At 46.4% G+C, this 19,532-nt stretch overlaps 1 protein-coding gene across 1 annotated transcript; it reads left to right on the top strand.

The window, feature by feature from the left end:
• The first annotated feature begins 6,139 nt into the window (after positions 1-6,139).
• Positions 6,140-14,073, top strand: SUMO2 (small ubiquitin like modifier 2). The gene is made up of 4 exons (XM_040435695.1): positions 6,140-6,291; positions 8,677-8,808; positions 11,292-11,363; positions 13,386-14,073. Exons 1-4 carry the CDS (start codon positions 6,271-6,273, stop codon positions 13,446-13,448), a joined length of 288 nt encoding a protein of 95 aa, XP_040291629.1. The 5' UTR covers positions 6,140-6,270; the 3' UTR covers positions 13,449-14,073.
• Positions 14,074-19,532: the final 5,459 nt, after the last annotated feature.

Here is a 19,532-nt window from a genome sequence, read left to right as displayed (position 1 = left end):
CATACTTGGAGGAGTAGAAATCCATACCAATGCAGGTAGTATACCATGTACCCTAGCAGAAGACCTATAACTGAACAGAAACATAAGATAAAAAAAGGATTGAAACATACATCTTAACTGTGTAAATTCCTTTGCAAAGGAAAATCGGACTGAGAACGTCATCGTATCTCTGGATGAGTGGAAATCAGGGGGTTAAAGTTCGTGCTGAAGCCACTGGTGAAGAAGACACTCCATGGCACATGAATAGAAAAAAAACGGCAGTTAATGTCCCTCGGCGGGCGTTGACTGTACGCCATTCTGGTTCTAGGTGTTGTAGAGGGTTCTTTTGGTTGCTAGGAGATTCTTTGACCGCGATATTCCAGGATTGAAGTAATTGGCGGCCTTCTTCCACCGAAGAAATACTATGAAGCTTCCCACTGTGCATAAGCAAGATTTTCACATGAAATCCCCATCTGTAAGCGATTTTATGATCCCTGAGAGCTAGGGTGATTGGAGCAAGATCTCGGCGCTGCCGCAACGTTGCAGCTGACAGGTCAGCATACAGCTTAACCATGTTATAAGGTGCAGGTAACTCAGGTTTTTGCCTCGCAGTGGCCAGAGCTGCTTCTTTTATATGGTAAAAATGCAGTCTCGCCAAAGTAGCACGTGGCGCTGTTTCTGGGAGATGACGGGGTTTAGGGATTCTGTGTGCCCTATCTATAGTAAAGTCCATATCTGTACCAGTGGGAAGGAGCTGTTTCAAGAGAGCTTGCAGATAAGATGTCAAAGCAGACGGGATGATATCCTCAGGAATACCTCTGAATTTGATGTTATTTCGCCTGGAGCGATCTTCCAGGTCTGTGAGCTTAGCCTTGATGTTATCAATTTTGGCGGCCATTACCTTGTGGGAGTCTATAAGGTGGTTATGGGAAGATGCAAATTCACCCATTTTATTCTCCACATGGGAGACGCGTGACTCTACTGCCGTGATGGAGGAGCGGAGCGGGGTGAGTACTGCGCAGAGATCTTTATGCAGGGTCGAACTGAAGGCTACAAGTATGTCCTTCATGAGGTTGCCAGATGCCGGCTGATCGGAGGTAGGAAGGTTTTGGAAAGTCTCGGCTAAGTGCTTAGCCGGGGTTTGTTCAGGGGTCAGGCTTACCTCGTGTGTCTCATCACCCTGGAGCCACAGCCTCTGCTTCGCAGGACTTCTCATGGCTGACGATGGTAATGCTGTTAGAGGAGCCTGGGTCTCGGTAGGCGATGAGGTGTTCGCCTTCTCCCGGTGATCGGGTGCAGGGGAGACTGTAGATAACAGTGGATCGGCATCTCTGGCAGGCGGAGGAGCCTTTGCAGGTGAGGAATAGAGAGGTGCCGGCGCCTGGTGGCAAGATGGCGGCCGCACGCCGGGGCTCGTGCTTTCAGCATCCTTGTCGAAGTAAAACTCCAACTTGCCTTGCTTTGGCTGAAGCCTCTTCCCTCTAGGCATCTTATCTGGATCTCCCAAGATGTTCCGGTGAGAATTTTGTCAGATTGGGCCAAGGGATACTGCTAATTACAATGCTGTGTGCCGGAGCTGAGAAGTCAGGCAGCCATACCGCTCGGCAGCCAGACCACGCCCCTTGCTAAAATTTTCGCGTATATTTTAATATCCGTGTTTAGTAGCGAGATGGGCCTAAAGTTCTGTGGCGCATCTGGGGACTTCCCAGGTTTGGGAACGGTGAAAATAACCGCTGAAAGCATTTCCTCTGGGAAAGAGCCTGTTGAGAAACCTTTCTGTAGGGCATCATGTAAATAGGGTAAAAGAATATCTTGAAAGGTCTTATAATAACAGTTAGAAAGGCCATCTAGCTCTTTAATCTTCTTATCTCTCGCTTTTTTTGCCGCGTAACCCAATCTAATAAAAATTCCCCTTATAAAAGCTTTGTGAGCGGCCCACAGTGTATTCGGGCATGAGACAGAACCTGCATTATGACGAAAAAATTATTTGAGGGCCTCCTCTAGTTCAGCTTTATATGTCGGGTATGACATAAAAAAGGTGTTGTTGTGCCATAGCGAAGGGTGCGTGGGAGAGTAAGCTTCTTGCAGTGAAATCGTGACTGTGCATGGTCGGACCACTTAATCAAACCTATAGTAGTCCCTATGACTAAAGGTAAGAGGGGTCTAGATATCAGAAACATATCTATACGAGAATAAGATTGATGTGCGGAAGAGAAAAATAAATAATCTCTCTCCTGGGGGTGCTGAATACGCCACGCATGAAACAACTCTTCCGTGTGGGCCCATTTATTGAGGGAGGGGTGTCCAGACCTGGGCGGAGCTGGGGAATCAAGTTCTGTGTTAGAGATCAGGTTAAAGTCACCACATACAATAAGTTGGCCCAACTTAATTTTGTTAACCCTTTTCATGATTCTGTTCAGGAAACATATTTGATGGGAATTAGGGGCATATAACACCACAATAGTATATCGAACATTATTGATAGAGCAAGTCTGGATGATATATCTACCCGACTCATCAACCATGCACGATATTGGAGTAAATGCCACCGTATCTCTGAACGCCAGAAGCACCCCTCTTTGTTTTTTAGTGAAGTGAGATTGGATAACAGTAGGGAATTTGGGGTGGTGGACTCTGTGGCCATCTTTTGCCAGTAGGTGAGTCTCCTGGGCACATATAACATCGCAATTGATGTCCAGCGCCTCCAACCACAGGAAAGCTCTTTTTTGGGGGTTATTGAGCCCTCTTACGTTCAGAGAAACAATTTTGAGAACCATTGTAGGCAAGAAAAACTGCTAAACATTACATAAACCCCGGTCTCAAGGCGAATCAGCCGCAGCCACTTAAGATCAGGTCGCATCTTGTGAAGGTCCTGGGTATCCTCAGGCACACGGGAGATGATAAATGTGTACTGAAAAATACTAAAATAACAGAGAAAGAAAACACAATACCAACATAAACTGCATAACGTAGGCAGTACTGCAGTCTGCCTCAACTTGGTACGTAAAGACAACATTGAATTACCAAGGAGCATAGTTGAATTAGCACAAACTGGGTATAACAGCAACTGCTACAATTAACACCCATGTTATGTAGACAAAAAGTCCTCAATGCTTGGTGCCTCTTCCAGGCTCCACTTGGTGCCATTCCTGGGTGATGTACTGAGTACCCGCTGAGTTGTCCTTCTGGGATTCCTCAATGTCTATGTTCCAGGAGGCTAGAAGAGTTTTGCCAGCTTCTACAGAGTTGATGGCACATACATGTCTGTCTTTATGGACTAGTATCTTAACCGGGAAACCCCATTGGTAAGCGATTTTATGATTACGCAGAGCCAAGGTAACTGGAGCTAGCTGTTGCCTGCATTTCAAGGTTGCGGCTGATAGGTCAGCAAAAAGCTTCACAGAATGGTATGGAGCTGGGAGGGTTCCCTTCTTCCTGGAAGCCTCAAGTATCCGCTCTTTAACATGGAAGAAATGTATACGTGCCAGGACATCCCGTGGAGTTGTGGCGGGAAGGAATGATGGTTTTGGGATTCTGTGTGCCCTGTCAATTGTTAGGTCTTGCGGAGTAAGAGAAGGCAGCAGGGATTGAAAAAGAGAGCAAATGTATTGTTTCAGCTCTCCCCCTGGCACCTCTTCAGGAATGCCTCTGAACTTAATATTATTTCTGCGGGATCTATCTTCAAGATCGCTCAGTTTAGCTTTTACTTTGTCAAGTTCCTCAGAGAGGTCGTTATATGAGTCAACCAGATTATTATGAGAGGAGGCAAATTCCCCCATTTTTCCTTCAATGTGGGAGACTCTGGGTATTAGGTCAGTAATGGCAGTTTAAATTGGGGTCATCATGTGCTGCATATCTGCATGGAGGGATTTGCTGACCTCCAACAGCATTCCCTTTAACAGAGTTCCAGAGGCCGGTTGATTTGAAGTCTGGAATTTCTCCAGGTTAGGAGCAGAGTGGGGTAGAGACTGGGCAACAGGACTATCACTCACCCCTGAGGTGTTGAAGGAGTTGTCCTGGGAGCGCGGTCTCCTCTCCTCCGGGCTGCTAGTGGCGGGGGAAGATGGCGCCGACCACGTGGGGGATTGTGCCTCTGAAGGCTCTTTCTGCGTCTTGCTGGGGCAGCCTGCGCCGCGCTTGCGAGTTTTTGCTGTTCTTCCGCCGTCCCCAAGGAGCTGGTAAGTGCCTTGTCCGACCGCTTGTTTCGTTCCTCCTCACCTACTTGAGACTCCCTATTTAGCTAGGAGTTAGAGCCCGCCGTGGACTCTGCATATGGAGGGCCCGTAGCTCCTTGAAGCTTGTCCCGGTCAAAGTAGAAGTCCAATTTACCTTGCTGTTGCCATATTCTCTTCCCCCTTGTCATCATGCAGGGAGATGGTGGTCAGAGCCCAGAATTCTTTCGTCTGCGTGGACTTTTTATGAGTTTTAAGTTGCTGGGTGTAAGAGCTTGTGCTTCACGCGGCCATATTCCTCGGCTGCCAAGCCACGTCTTGTTCTACTATTTAGATTAGTTGTTGTCATTGTATTTATTAATCTATGTGGTTCTGTGTAAAGCTGGGATGGTGTCTTTTCTCTGCCACATTCATTTTTTAACGGTAATATGCTTGTAATTAATTGATACGCTATTAAAGATATATTTTTATAGGTATTCTATGAGCTCCATGTCTTTTGTTTGTTTAATTTATATGTATTTGGGAGCTTTTCCACTGTGACGGATACCACGCATCATGCCCGCTTGACGTCACCTACGTCGAGTTCACGAGACGTGGTATGGTCACTTGTTACCAAAGCGTGACATTACGCCCTCCTGAGGAGCAGGTAAGCTCAGCTTGGTACAGTGTTCACAGATTCCTCCTGTCCACGCGGGCACAGAGAGGCAACAAGCTGAGGGAGCCTTTTCACTGCCGCCGTGAAAACAGCGCGTTCTCAGCCCGGGAAGACTGCCAATAGTTTGTTTGATATAAGCCCGGTCCGCTAACGGGATTATATAGGGTGAGAAACCAACCCGCGGTAGCTTATAACTAGGCCGAAACACGGACGTGGGGATTCGTGATCGACATACAAGACAGCACAAGATTAAATTATATATTTAATCGCCTTAAGGGCACACTAGATATAACACAATATACACAGAGAATATATACAGTGGTCTGAGGTTACAGATAATATGGTACAAACAGGTTTACACAGAGCACAAGTCAGTTACCGGGTAGATAAATGTTCCTTTGCTGTATTCACATGGAGGGCAGTGATGTCAGCCGGTTTCCAGGTCTCTCCAAACACATTTGCACGATGTGACCCCCTTTCAGAAAAAGACACGCCCGCTTGCTGGCACAAGCCTTTTAACCTGTAGCCGGCCTCTGGGAAGGGTTCACTCCCCCCTCTTCTGGGCTGGCATTAAATGACCCACAAAACCCTTTAAGGTTCATAGCTCCAGACCAGAATGTCGTAGGGAGGTGGTTCCGGGCCCAATTGATCCGCCTGGGTTCCAGCTACAACTAGAGGACAAACATGGTGCCGCTATTGGGTTTCTGTGGGGAGATATGTATATCTCCTTTCCCTGGGATCCCACCATCAATGGGTCCGCAAAAAAACTGAAGTTACTCCATGTGCATTCCGTTTGTCTGTTCCACAAAGGATAGAACATGTCCTATTCTTGTCCGCATTACGGACTGTTCTATTAGGGGCCAGCTGTTCCGTTCCGCAAAATATGGAATGCACACGGACGTCATCTGTATTTTTGGCGGCTCCGTTTTTGCAGACCGCAAAATGCATACGGTCGTGTGCATGACCTTTTAGAGTTCATTCCGGTGGAGCTGTGAAAATCACACTTTTTGCAACATTCAAAAAAGACACTACAGTTTTGCCATCAATGCAGCAAAAACAAAACGCATTTGACTATACCATGTGAACATACCCATACTGGGACTAAACAATACACCTATAAAAACATGGAGTTCTACTCCAAAAGACTATCAGCTGTGTGTGTATGGAGCTTCTGGCGCACACCATTTCTATGGCGAACACACACAATGCAAAGGAACCCCAGGGTTCAGCAGTGCAGCCTGCGTTATGCAAGACCTGAAGTCGGGCATGCGCAGTCTTCTAGTCACGTGGTCCAGAGAGCGGGAGTCTGTAAGGCTGCGTGGTGGGCGTGGCCAGGCGGGGGCGCGCGCGTCACCACGCAGTGTTTCTTAAAGATTGTACGTGCGCTCTCCCGACAGACGACCCGCGCGGGTTTAGGCTCTTTGTGAGGAGGAGACGCTACCGGATACCGGCATTATCCCCAGCATGGCCGACGATAAACCAAAGGTCAGGTCGCGGGGGGGTGTTGTGTGAAAGGCGGGCGGTGGTCGTTATGGGGGCCGTAGGTAGCAGAGCGGGGCCTGCGGGTGTTGGTGTAGGATGGGGTGAGGCCTGGGATGGATAGGTCGCTGTGGGGAGGGGGAGCCTTCCCTGGATATGAGGGGGTGGATAAAGTATGGAGGTTGCATTGGAGGCAGGGTGATGGGGCTCCTGTGGTGGGCGCCCAGTATAAGGGGCGCTGGTGATGATGAGGGGTCCTGTAAAGAGTCTCCCTAACGATCAGCACCATTGTATCACTTACAGCCCAGTGAGGACACTTATGGGTTAAAGTTATTCCCCATTGTGACCTTACATTTCTTATCTGTTAACTCCTGCACTGCCTGTCCACTGGTTTTGTCTCAGCAGCCCCCCCCCCCCCCCCTCCATCAATTACACAATGTGGCTAAGACCATCATATCCAGAGCATCCTTGCATTGCATGCATAACCCATTCACTCAGTAGGGTGCATGTAATACTTGATTTCCTCTGCGGTGGCGCTATAAGGAAACTAAAAACAACTGCTGGGCTCTCTTGGGAGTTTAGGTTTGCTGGCCCTTTAAGATGTGATCGCAGTGATGGGATGCTGCTAGTCAGGGGTGTAGCAGTAGGGGATGCATAGGTGGCAGTCACTACCGGGCCCTGGAGCCTGAGGGGGCCCAAAGACCTTGTGCTGTATAAGAAGACACTGGTATTATAGAAAGTGCATGCTGGTCAAGTTACACATCTGGCTGGAGGGAAGGCGGTAGGTCAAGAATTTTTGGATTGGGGGGGGGGTGTTAAATTTTTTGTCTCAGGCTATGTGCTCCCCTGGCCACAAAGAACTGAGGGAAGGGGGCCCCGAGCGGAACTCTTGTTCCAGGGTCCCTGAGCTATGCCCCTGCTGCTAGTCTCTCCTGTTATCTCCCAGTGGACCCCAGTTAGTGTGTTGTATGCAGACTTAAAGGGGTTGTTGGGGTTCAGAGCTGAACCTGGACATACCCATATATTCACCCAGGCAGCCCCCTTGTTGTTGGCATTGGAGCATCTCATGCTAAATCGTGCATGGCACATTTATTTTATTTTTTTACAGTAACACACTGCTGGGTGCAGGCTTCCGCCCGGCTGTGTGTTCGGTGATGTCACCGGCTCTGATGGGTGTGCTTTAGTGCTGCCCTAGCAGTTCTACAGGCTAGGGCAGCGCTAAAGCCCGCTAATCAGTGGTGGTGACGTCACCGGACTTCCTGGCAGCCCCATGGAGACCCTGGTACATCATCGAACCTCCTGAAAATGCCTTTGCACAGCGCAATTTAGCGCAGGGCAAAGGGCATCGGAGAATGAACTGCTCTGATGCTCAAGTCAGGGGGGCTGCCTGGGTGAACCTGGACAACCCCTTTAACACCCTGCAGGTCTCATGATGCAAGGAGATGTTCATAGGGGCCAGTTTTATCTAATGGCTGAGCTCATTGTCCCTGTTGGTAATCCTCCATTACCTCGGTTTTATCACCTATCTGCTGGATCATGCATGGAGGGTCTGTCTATTGGGGCCCCCACAGATTGCCAGGATTAGTTGGAATGTGCCTGGCTATGTTTGTCACTTGCCAGAGGCTTTAAATGGATTGGCAGGGCCCATGCTTAACCGCCACTCAAATCAAACTCCTCCTAGCCAAGTACAGGTTACACCCCCCCCCCCCCCCCCCCCCCTTCCTTTTCTGGTCATCTTGCATTTTATTTTATTTTTTCAGATTGATGATCAGGGTTGGCCAACGTGTGGCTCTCCAGCTGTTGGAAAACTACAACTCCCAGCATGTCCATGCAGTCTACAGCAGGAATGCTCAACCTGCGGCCCTCCAACTGTTGTAAAACTACAACTCCCACAATGCCCTACTGTAGGCTGTTCGGTCATGCTGATCGGTCATGTTGGGAGTTGTAGTTTAGCAACAGCTGGAGGGCTGCAGGTTGGCCATCCCTGGACTAGATCATGTTTGCAGGCCAGAATAAAACTATTTTATTTTTAAAGGGTCCATTCACACAGCAGAATTTTCGCCAGATTCCGCCAGCAGTGGTGCCTGCCTCTCATTGTTTTCAATGGGAGGCAGCGCTGTGTTTTAAAGCCATGACTGCTCCATGAAGGGACATGTCCCTAGGGTGCCGCTTGGAGTCAGTGGGTGTCCGCTCCATTCTAGCTAAGCTGTGAGCGGGTCTGCTGAATCCAAACTGAACAGCCGTGGTGGTGTCTGCCACGGTATACCTGGTGGTTTTTGACAGTCAGAGTCCACAGTGTGGTCAGGCTTTGATTTAAAAAAATAAATAAATAATTCAGGTAACTAGATTGAAGAGCGGAGATGTAACAGCTGAGCTTTCTTGATGTTGCAGGAGAGCGTGAAGACTGAAAACAATGACCACATCAACCTGAAGGTCGCGGGCCAGGATGGCTCTGTCGTCCAGTTCAAGATCAAGAAACATACACCACTCAACAAGCTCATGAAGGCTTATTGTGAACGACAGGTGAGCCCTCCAGAGGAGACCATTAGCTGCACCTTCAGCATTTGGATGTCTGTACAATGCTCGTGCTAAGTTCACGTCAGGGGGCACACTTATCGATTTCGCCTGCTTTAAGGCGTAAAATATGACTGGCGTGCTTCATTCGGCTGTCAGTCTTTTGCTGAGCTTTAAAGGGAATCTGTCACCTATTTTGAGCTTATAATACTGTTAACATAGCATAGTTCATAAACTCCTGAAGCACAGTATACCTCTGGGTGGCTCAGATGTGATGAGGACAGGTCATATGGGGTTTCTGTAAGTTCCCTTGCTTTACACTTCCATGTTTTCATATTATGCAAATAAATCCTGTAGAAACCAAAGGGCTCTTTCACACAAGCGGATGCCGTGCGGGTAATCCACTGCGTGAAAGAGAGCCAAGCCCCGCTCAGGACAGCAGAGACACGGAGCATTAACATGATTGATAATGGTCTTTGCCTCTGTGATCTTTTTGCTACAAAATTGGTGACAACTTTTATCTCAGTGTGTTTTGTAGTAAATCCACTCGTGTGAAAGAGCCCTAAGGAAATAGTCTGGCGACTGCCCACATTGCCCTTACCTACAGCTCACCGGGCCCTGTCCTCGCATCTCCACTTCTTGTGATTAATCATAAGAGCAACTTTACCATGAAGACTCTAAGTCCGCATTGAGGTGTATCAAACTCACTGGTGCTATCTGCAGCCGCTAAACCCCAATTCTTAAGATGTAGTCTTGGGGCTGTGGCCATGAAGACAGCTTACATTGATATGTTTCTCCATAATTCAATGGCCTAAGACGTGACATTTTTATGCCACGAATTGTGCAGAAAATTTGCTGCAAGATTGCCATAATTTAAAAGGGGGATTCCGGTTGTTTAAAGTTATCCCTTACCACGGTGGTTGTCCTTCCACTGGGACCTCTGCCAGTTAAAAGAATGGGGAACTGAAACCCTGTGGAATGTAGCTTTTATCCCTTATACCAACGATGGCCAACCTCCGGCACTCCAGCTGTGGTGATGCTATATTTCTCAGCATGCACCATTAATTTCTATGGAGCTCTGAGAACAGCCGAGCAAGTGTACATCTTGGGAGTCGTAGTTTTACCATAGCTGGAGTGCCAGAGGTTAGCTGTGAGGGATACCACCCCTTGTGCCCGCTTGACGTCAACTACGTCGAGCTCACAAGGCGCGGTATGATTACTGGTTACCAAGATGTGACGTTACACCCTCCCGAAGGTGCATGTAATGTCAGCTTGGCTCAATTTACACCTACTCCTCCTGTCCACATGGGCACAGAGAGACAACAAGCTGAGGGACCAGCACTTCCGCAGTGAAAACAGCACTTCCTCAGCCTGGGAAATCTGCTACCAGCTTCTCGTTTGATATAAGCCCGGTCCGCTAACGGGATTATATAGGGTGAGAAACCAACCCGCGGTAGCTTATAACTAGGCCGAAACACGGATGTGGGGATTCGTGATCGACATGCAAGACAGCACAAGATTAAATTATATATTTAATTGCCTTAAGGGCACACTAGATAACACACTATACACAGAGAATATATACAGTGGTCTGAGGTTACGAATACAGGTAGTATGGTACAAACAGGATTACAGAGTAAGTCAGTTACCAGGTAGATGACTGTTCCTTTGGGTTATAATGGTGTAATAGTCCTTGGCTGCGGTCACATGGGGGCAGTGATGTCAGCAGTTTCCAGGTCTCTCCAAACACATGGCACGATGTGACCCCCACCTGCTGGCTTGCATGGGCTTTTGACCTGTAGCTGGCCGCTCCCCTCCCTGCCTCTGGGAAGGGTCCCCTCTTCTGGGCTGGCAGCCAAGGACCCACAACACATTAGGGCCCATAGCTCCAGACCAGGAGGTCACAGGGAGATGGTTCTGGTACCAACAGACCCACCTGGGTTCCGGCTACAATTAGAGTCCAAGTATGTTACCGTTATTGGGTTTCTGTGGGAGATGTGTAAATCTCCCTTCCCTGGCACCTGATCTCAAACCTCTGACCATGGGCATGTTCATCATGTCCACTGAGACACACACATGTATCCAGTTTGCGCCTGTGATGGCCCTTTTACAGACATGGCTTTTATAATGCAGTACCATGTATACCACTGCATTGAAGTCTGAATGCTGCAGTGACAAGCAGTCTGTTAGGCTCTGTAACACAGCCTAATACCCATGCCATTATGGCAGTGCTATTTCCAATACATCGGCACCCTGCAATAGTGTTTACAGGGTCTGATAGTGATGGGGAGCTTCTGTAACTAAATGCCACAGTCTCTATTGACTGTGGCATTTAGGGAGTTGAGTGTCAACCCCCCAAAAAAAATCTGATATTGAAGACCTATATGACGGTTAAGTAATCGGTATCTAGGGGGAGGGCCAAATACAAAATTGTTGCCTGTTCATTAGTATTTCTTTCAATTATATAATTTTTTTTCCCCTCTGCCCTGTAGGGATTGTCAATGAGGCAAATTAGATTTCGGTTTGATGGCCAGCCTATTAATGAGACGGACACGCCAGCACAGGTGAGTGATTTGTGTTATAAATGCGTATACTCTGCGTGACCTGGATCGTAACCTACCTAACAACTTAAAGGGACTGTCCAGGATTTTTATATTATGGCCTAGCCTTTTTTTAGGTTATCAGTATCAAATCTCGGGGAGTCTGGCAGGGTGCCGCCTGCCAATCAGCTGTCTTTGAGGGTAGTCCTTGTGTAATGGATGGAGCTGGTAACTGCTGCATTGCTTCCACTTGCTTTAGGCTGGGGCTACACATAATGATAGACAATGGTGTCACACTGCAACATACTGTGACACGGCAGTCACCAAAAAATCCATCCAAGCTGGATTTTTGTGCGACTGACTCCTTGCTGTTGCAGTGCAACACCATTGTCTTTACAAAAAAAATTTGCACAACACATGTCGCTGTGTATCCCTAGCTACAATTAGCACTTCGGTCTACTACACAATGGAGAGAGCTGTGTAGTTGTTCCTGTGGTACAAGGATCAGCGGGTGTCTGACCCCCTGTCAATCTGAAGTTGTTGGCATATCCTGATTATAGGCCACTAAAATCCTGGACAACCCCTTTAATCACCAATACTCCCTTGTGTGATAGCGGTTTAGTTAATGCAGGCTGAATGCCTGGTGGATGGACAATTTGGCCCCTCAAAGTGAGTACGCACTTTCCTTTCTTCCCCTTGATTGTTAGAAACTGCTCAGTCTGGGAAGACCAATCCCATTGAATGTGTTAAATCTTGCAGATTTCATCTACTGTCTGACATCCTTATTTTGAGTTGAAGGGGTTTTCCATGGCCACCTTATTGATGGCCTACCCTTAGGATAGGTCACCCCCCATATCAAATCGGCAGCGGTCTATCTCCCAACATCCCTACCAAACGGCTGTTTTTAGTAGTTGTGACTCTCATGGGTTGTCCTGTTGCTCTAAAACGGACTTGGGTACAAAAAGAATATGCATTAGTTATAGGTGACTAGTAAGGCTGTGTTGTCACTAGCATCATGGCCTCAGTGTATGTCATAGCAGGCATGTCTATGCCAGATCAGTTTTAAAGGGGTTGGCCCATCTCTTACTTTGGGTGCATAAAGCTAGGATATGCCTCAAATGTCTGATAGGATTGGGTCCCACCTCTGGGACCTGCACCTAGCTCTACAACGCTGCCTGCAAAGTGAAGAGCGAATCTTACATGCACATCCATCCTCGATTCACTTCTATGGGAGCGTCGTAAAAGGCCAAGCAGCGCACCTGTCTATTCAGACGTTCCATAGAAATGAATGGGAAATGCAAGTACTCGGCTATTTTTGGCAGTCCCATAGAAATGAATGGAGCGGTGGCCGTGCTTGCACTTCCCATTAATTTCTATGGGACTTCTGCACAGTCCGCTCTCCTTCACTTTGCAGGCTCTGTCCTAGATAGGTGCGGGTCCCAGAGATAAGAACCACAGCTATTGGACATTGGGGGCATATCCTAGCAATGTGGCCCAGGGCGTGAGATGGACCCGGACATATCCCCTTCACCCAAGCAGCCCCTTTGAGTGGAGCATTTCATGCTCTCTCTTCTCTTGCTTTATTGTGCAGGGCAAGGGTTGTTTTGTTTATTTTTACACTGCTAGGTGGAGGCTTCCGCCTAGCAGTCTTCCAGGTGATGTCACTGGCACTAAAGGGTGGGCTTTAGCACTGCCAGGATAGGGCAGTGCTAAAGCCTACCCATTAGTGACAGTGATGTCAGCTAGGTGAAAGCCTCTGCCGAGCATTCCCATGGTGAGGCCCAGTACATCACTGGATCTGCTGAAAAAGCCCTAAATGCTCGATGCTGAACTCGGAGGGAACTGCCTTGGGACATATTTATTTTTAAAAAAACATAAATAGTTAAAAATAAGAGGCTCACATTGATCTGGTCCTAGCTGACAAATTACTTGGGTTGCCCTCTGCCCATCGCTGGCTGATTTGGGTATTGCTGTTGAGAATATAAACTTGTCTTATTTGATGAAGTGAGCGTCTTCTAATTTTTCTTTCCCTGTCTATCCCTCTAGTTGGAAATGGAGGATGAAGATACGATTGATGTTTTCCAGCAGCAGACGGGAGGAAACTTCTAGAACAAGTTTTGCCCAGCCCCTCACCCACTGCCTCCACTGTTCAGTTTCCTATGTTCACCATCATCCCCCTTCCCTTACTGTACATAAAATAGGGTGGATGTGTGTGTGTAATGCTAGGGGTTAATTTTTCACTCCTGCCCCAGCTCCCGTTCCTTTTATCTTTTTGCTTAATATCCTTTCCGATTCTGGACCAAGTTAATTTGAGATGGTGGGTGCTTTGCACAGTCTCCCACCGCGCTCTGGTATCGCTACGCTGTCTACTTTTATTCCAGTAAATTATTTTTGCGTTCTCTTTTTACAAGCCCGTCAACTCCTTACAGATACACAACTGCTGTTGCCGAGGTGCCCTACGTGGCAAAATGTGGCACCTCTGCTGGGTAATGGGTTAGAATACTTAAGGAAGCAAGCCCACCACTCAATTGGTATATATAATTTTTTTTCTTTTTTTTTTTTTCCCCCCCCTTTTTTTCTTTTTATTAAACTGATTACGATTTTATAACTTTTTGTATGTAGCTGTTACATGTAGCTGGGTGAATAGGAAAAAAAATGTAAAAAGCTGAAAATTCTTAGGTAGAAATTCCCTTCCGGCATCTCGTTGTTTAAATAAACCTGGTTTAAAAAAAAATTGGTGTCATCTATCAGCACGGAGGGGGAATCTGAAGACACGGGTTGTTTGCTGACTATTTTCTTTTTCAGAATTGCAGGTGGAAAGGGTGCAGGGTTTTACAGTATCGGCAATAGGATTTAATTGCTAATGTCAGTCACATGCTAGGTGAAAAATCCATCAGTTTATCCTGTGGATTTAACTGTTTGGTGTAGTATGCGGCAACCACATGCAGATCCATGGTAAAAAAAAAATAAAATTAACAAATATTTATATAAAAGCAGTTTTTTTTTTTTAACCTTTTCCATCCTGTGTGAACCTAATCTAAAGAATCTGTCTTATTAAGATAACCCCTAAAATCAAAACAGTTCTGGCTATTGGCCGATATTGCCTACATATATCCTGTGCTGCAGCCTCACCAGGCTGATTTTATTTTATTTATTTTATAAAAAAAAAATTTAATACATGGCAGCTGACCATATAATGGGTGCACTGGGATATTTGATGGCTTTCTTTTTTGGCACAGATGTCCCAGGCTGGGGACCACCCTCTGATTTCCCTATGCCCTAATAAAACATATAGGCATGGGTTGTCTGTGTTTTGCAATGCCACATGTGGCATAAATGCTGCAGGTTTTCCACAGTGGAATTGCATGCAGAAAATCTGAAGCATTCACAGTAGCAGCATAGTGGATGAGATTTTAAAAGAAGCCTCCAAGCTTTACATGTTTCATCTTTTACTTTGTACTATTGTGCATGAATCTATTGTAGATGTGCATTGTCATTTATATATTTAATAAATTTATATAATATACACTGCTCAAAAAAATAAAGGGAACACAAAAATAACACATCCTAGATCTGAATTAATTAAATATTCTTCTGAAATACTTTGTTCTTTACATAGTTGAATGTGCTGACAACAAAATCACACAAAAATAAAAAAATGGAAATCAAATTTTTCAACCCATGGCGGTCTGGATTTGGAGTCACACTCAAAATTAAAGTGGAAAAACACACTACAGGCTGGTCCAACTTTGATGTAATGTCCTTAAAACAAGTCAAAATGAGGCTCAGTAGTGTGTGTGGCCTCCACGTGCCTGTATGACCTCCCTACAATGCCTGTGCATGCTCCTGATGAGGTGGCGGACGGTCTCCTGAGGGATCTCCTCCTAGACCTGGTCTAAAGCATCTGACAACTCCTGGACAGTCTGTGGTGCAATGTGACGTTGGTGGATAGAGCGAGACATGATGTCCCAGATGTGCTCAATTGGATTTAGTTCTGGGGAACAGGCGGGCCAGTCCATAGCATCAATGCCTTTGTCTTGCAGGAACTGCTGACACTCCAGCCACATGAGGTCTAGCATTTTCTTGCATTAGGAGGAACCCAGGGCCAACCGCACCAGCATCTGGTCTCACAAGGGGTCTGAGGATCTCATCTCGGTACCTCTGGCGAGCACATGGAGGGCTGTGCGGCCCTCCAAAGAAATGCCACCCCACACCATTACTGACCCAATGCCAAACCGGTCATGCTGGAGGATGTTGCAGGCAGCAGAACGTTCTCCACGGCGTCTCAAGACTCTGTCACATGTGCTCAGCATGAACCTGCTTTCATCTGTGAAGAGCACATGGCGCCAGTGGCGAATTTGCCAATCTTTGTGTTCTCTGGCAAATGCCAAACGTCCTGCACAGTGTTGGGCTGTAAGCACAAGCCCCACCTGTGGATGTCAGGCCCTCATGGAGTCTGTTTCTGACCGTTTGAGCAGACACATGCACATTTGTGGCCTGCTGGAGGTCATTTTTAACACCGGTTGGCCTAATCCATTACTTATGTGAGAAACAGAAATTTCATGTATAACCACCTCCGGACCGCCTAACGCAGGATCGCGTTCCGGAGGTGGCAGCGCTGCGCAGGGTCACGCATATACGCGTCATCTCGCGAGACGCAATATTTCCTGTGAACGCGCGCACACAGGCGCGCGCGTTCACAGGATCGGAAGGTAAGCGAGTGGATCTCCAGCCCGCCAGCGGCGATCGTTCGCTGGCAGGCTGGAGATGTGATTTTTTTTTAACCCCTAACAGGTATATTAGACGCTGTTTTGATAACAGCGTCTAATATACCTGGTCCGCTGGTGGTCCCTTTTGTTTGGATCGACCACCAGAGGACACAGGCAGCTCTGTAAAGTAGCACCAAACACCACTACACTACACCCCCCCCCCCTGTCACTTATTAACCCCTGATCACCCCATATAGACTCCCTGATCACCCCCCCTGTCATTGATCACCCCCCCTGTAAGGCTCTATTCAGATGTTCGTATGATTTTTACGGATCCACTGATAGATGGATCGGATCCGCAAAACACATACGGACATCTGAATGGAGCCTTACAGGGGGGTGATCACCCCATATAGACTCCCTGATCACCCCCCTGTCATTGATCACCCCCCTGTAAGGCTGCATTCAGATGTCCGTATGATTTTTACGGATCCACTGATACATGGATCGGATCCGCAAAACACATACGGACATCTGAATGGAGCCTTATAGGGGGGTGATCAATGACAGGGGGGTGATCACCCCATATAGACTCCCTGATCACCCCCCTGTCATTGATCACCCCCCTGTAAGGCTCTATTCAGACATTTTTTTGGCCCAAGTTAGCGGAAATTATATTTTTTTTTCTTACAAAGTCTCATATTCCACTAACTTGTGTCAAAAAATAAAATCTCACATGAACTCACCATACCCCTCACGGAATCCAAATGCGTAAAAATTTTTAGACATTTATAATCCAGACTTCTTCTCACGCTTTAGGGCCCCTAGAATGCCAGGGCAGTATAAATACCCCACATGTGACCCCATTTCGGAAAGAAGACACCCCAAGGTATTCCGAGAGGGGCATATTGAGTCCATGAAAGATTGAAATTTTTGTCCCAAGTTAGCGGAAAGGGAGACTTTGTGAGAAAAAAAATAAAAATATAAATTTCCGCTAACTTGTGCCAAAAAAAAAAAAATTCTATGAACTCGCCATGCCCCTCATTGAATACCTTGGGGTGTCTTCTTTCCAAAATGGGGTCACATGTGGGGTATTTATACTGCCCTGGCATTCTAGGAGCCGTAAAGCGTGAGAAGAAGTCTGGGATCGAAATGTCTAAAAATGCCCTCATAAAATGAATGTGGGCCCCTTTGCGCATTTAGGCTGCAAAAAAGTGTCACACATCTGGTATCGCCGTACTCAGGAGAAGTTGGGCAATGTGTTTTGGGGTGTCATTTTACATTTACCCATGCTGGGTGAGATAAATATCTTGGTCAAATGCCAACTTTGTATAAAAAATGGGAAAAGTTGTCTTTTGCCGAGATATTTCTCTCACCCAGCATGAGTATATGTAAAAAGACACCCCAAAACACATTGCCCAACTTCTCCTGAATACGGCGATACCACATGTGTGACACTTTTTTGCAGCCTAGGTGGGCAAAGGGGCCCACATTCCAAAGAGCACCTTTAGGATTTCACAGGTCATTTACCTACTTACCACACATTAGGGCCCCTGGAAAATGCCAGGGCAGTATAACTACCCCACAAGTGACCCCATTTTGGAAAGAAGACACCCCAAGGTATTCCGTGAGGGGCATGACGAGTTCCTAGAATTTTATATTTTTTGTCACAAGTTAGTGGAAAATGATGATTTTTTTTTTTCCTTACAAAGTCTCATATTCCACTAACTTGTGACAAAAAATAAAAACTTCCATGAACTCACTATGCCCATCACGAAATACCTTGGGGTGTCTTCTTTCCAAAATGGGGTCACTTGTGGGGTAGTTATACTGCCCTGGCATTTTAGGGGCCGAATGCGTGAGAAGTGGTTTGAAATCAAAATCTGTAAAAAATGGCCGGTGAAATCCGAAAGGTGCTCTTTGGAATGTGGGCCCCTTTGCCCACCTAGGCTGCAAAAAAGTGTCACACATGTGGTATCGCTGTACTCAGGAGAAGTTGGGCAATGTGTTTTGGGGTGTCATTTTACATATACCCATGCTGGGTGAGAGAAATATCTTGGCAAAAGACAACTTTTCCCATTTTTTTATACAAAGTTGGCATTTGACCAAGATATTTATCTCACCCAGCATGGGTATATGTAAAATGACACCCCAAAACACATTGCCCAACTTCTCCTGAGTACGGAGATACCACATGTGTGACACTTTTTTGCAGCCTAGGTGGGCAAAGGGGCCCACATTCCAAAGAGCACCTTTCGGATTTCACCGGCCATTTTTTACAGATTTTGATTTCAAACTACTTACCACACATTTGGGCCCCTAGAATGCCAGGGATGTATAACTACCCCACAAGTGACCCCATTTTGGAAAGAAGACACCCCAAGGTATTCGCTGATGGGCATAGTGAGTTCATAGAAGTTTTTATTTTTTGTCACAAGTTAGTGGAATATGAGACTTTGTAAGAAAAAAAAATCATAATTTTCCGCTGACTTGTGACAAAAAATAAAAAGTTCTATGAACTCACTATGCGCATCAGCGAATACCTTAGGGTGTGTACTTTCCGAAATGGGGTCATTTGTGGGGTGTTTGTACTGTCTGGCCATTCTCGAACCTCAGGAAACATGACAGGTGCTCAGAAAGTCAGAGCTGCTTCAAAAAGCGGAAATTCACATTTTTGTACCATAGTTTGTAAACGCTATAACTTTTACCCAAACCATTTTTTTTTTACCCAAACATTTTTTTTTTATCAAAGACATGTAGAACAATAAATTTAGAGAAAAATTTATATATGGATGTCGTTTTTTTTTGCAAAATTTTACAACTGAAAGTGAAAAATGATATTTTTTTGCAAAAAAATCGTTAAATTTCGATTAATAACAAAAAAAGTAAAAATGTCAGCAGCAATGAAATACCACCAAATGAAAGCTCTATTAGTGAGAAGAAAAGGAGGTATAATTCATTTGGGTGGTAAGTTGCATGACCGAGCAATAAACGGTGAAAGTAGGGTAGGTCAGAAGTGTAAAAAGTGGCCTGGTCTTTCAGGGTGTTTAAGCTATAGGGGCTGAGGTGGTTAAAGGGAGTCTGTCACCCTATGGAGTGCAGTAATACACAAATGGTAATTTTGCCCCTGACTCCTGATCACTAATTTATGTTCATACTCTCCCTTGTTCCTTCATTGTGCACCTGCAACCTGGCATTGGAGTACATTGTAAGGACTCATGAGCAAGCACATATATAATGGAGAGGGCTCCAGAGTACTGTGTATTCCAGTGCCGGTTTTATGGGTACGTAGGGTGGACATGGAGTCAGGGGCAGTAGTATTAGGACTAGAATGGGTCCTCAAATCCGGAGAGTGCTTCTTTGGTCTTCTGTTCCACAAGAAGATAGATGACTGGGGTCGTGATCCGCATGTGGCTGGCCCAGTGCCCGTGCATTGCGGACTGCAGCACACGTTCGTGTGCAAGAGGCCTTATTCAGAGGTTCA

The sequence above is a fragment of the Bufo bufo genome, chromosome 6 (assembly GCF_905171765.1).
Source record: "Bufo bufo chromosome 6, aBufBuf1.1, whole genome shotgun sequence".
Classification (NCBI taxonomy): domain Eukaryota; kingdom Metazoa; phylum Chordata; class Amphibia; order Anura; family Bufonidae; genus Bufo; species Bufo bufo.
Note: the sequence above shows the minus strand (reverse complement) of the source record. Positions and strands in the feature narration are given on the sequence as shown.

Excerpts from the sequence above, each read along its gene's own strand:
- SUMO2 (XM_040435695.1), top strand. The coding sequence starts at position 6,271 with ATGGCCGACGATAAACCAAAG. Across the intron at positions 6,292-8,676 it reads TGGCCGACGATAAACCAAAG|GAGAGCGTGAAGACTGAAAA; the intron begins GTCAGGTCGCGG and ends TTGATGTTGCAG. Across the intron at positions 8,809-11,291 it reads AGGCTTATTGTGAACGACAG|GGATTGTCAATGAGGCAAAT; the intron begins GTGAGCCCTCCA and ends TCTGCCCTGTAG.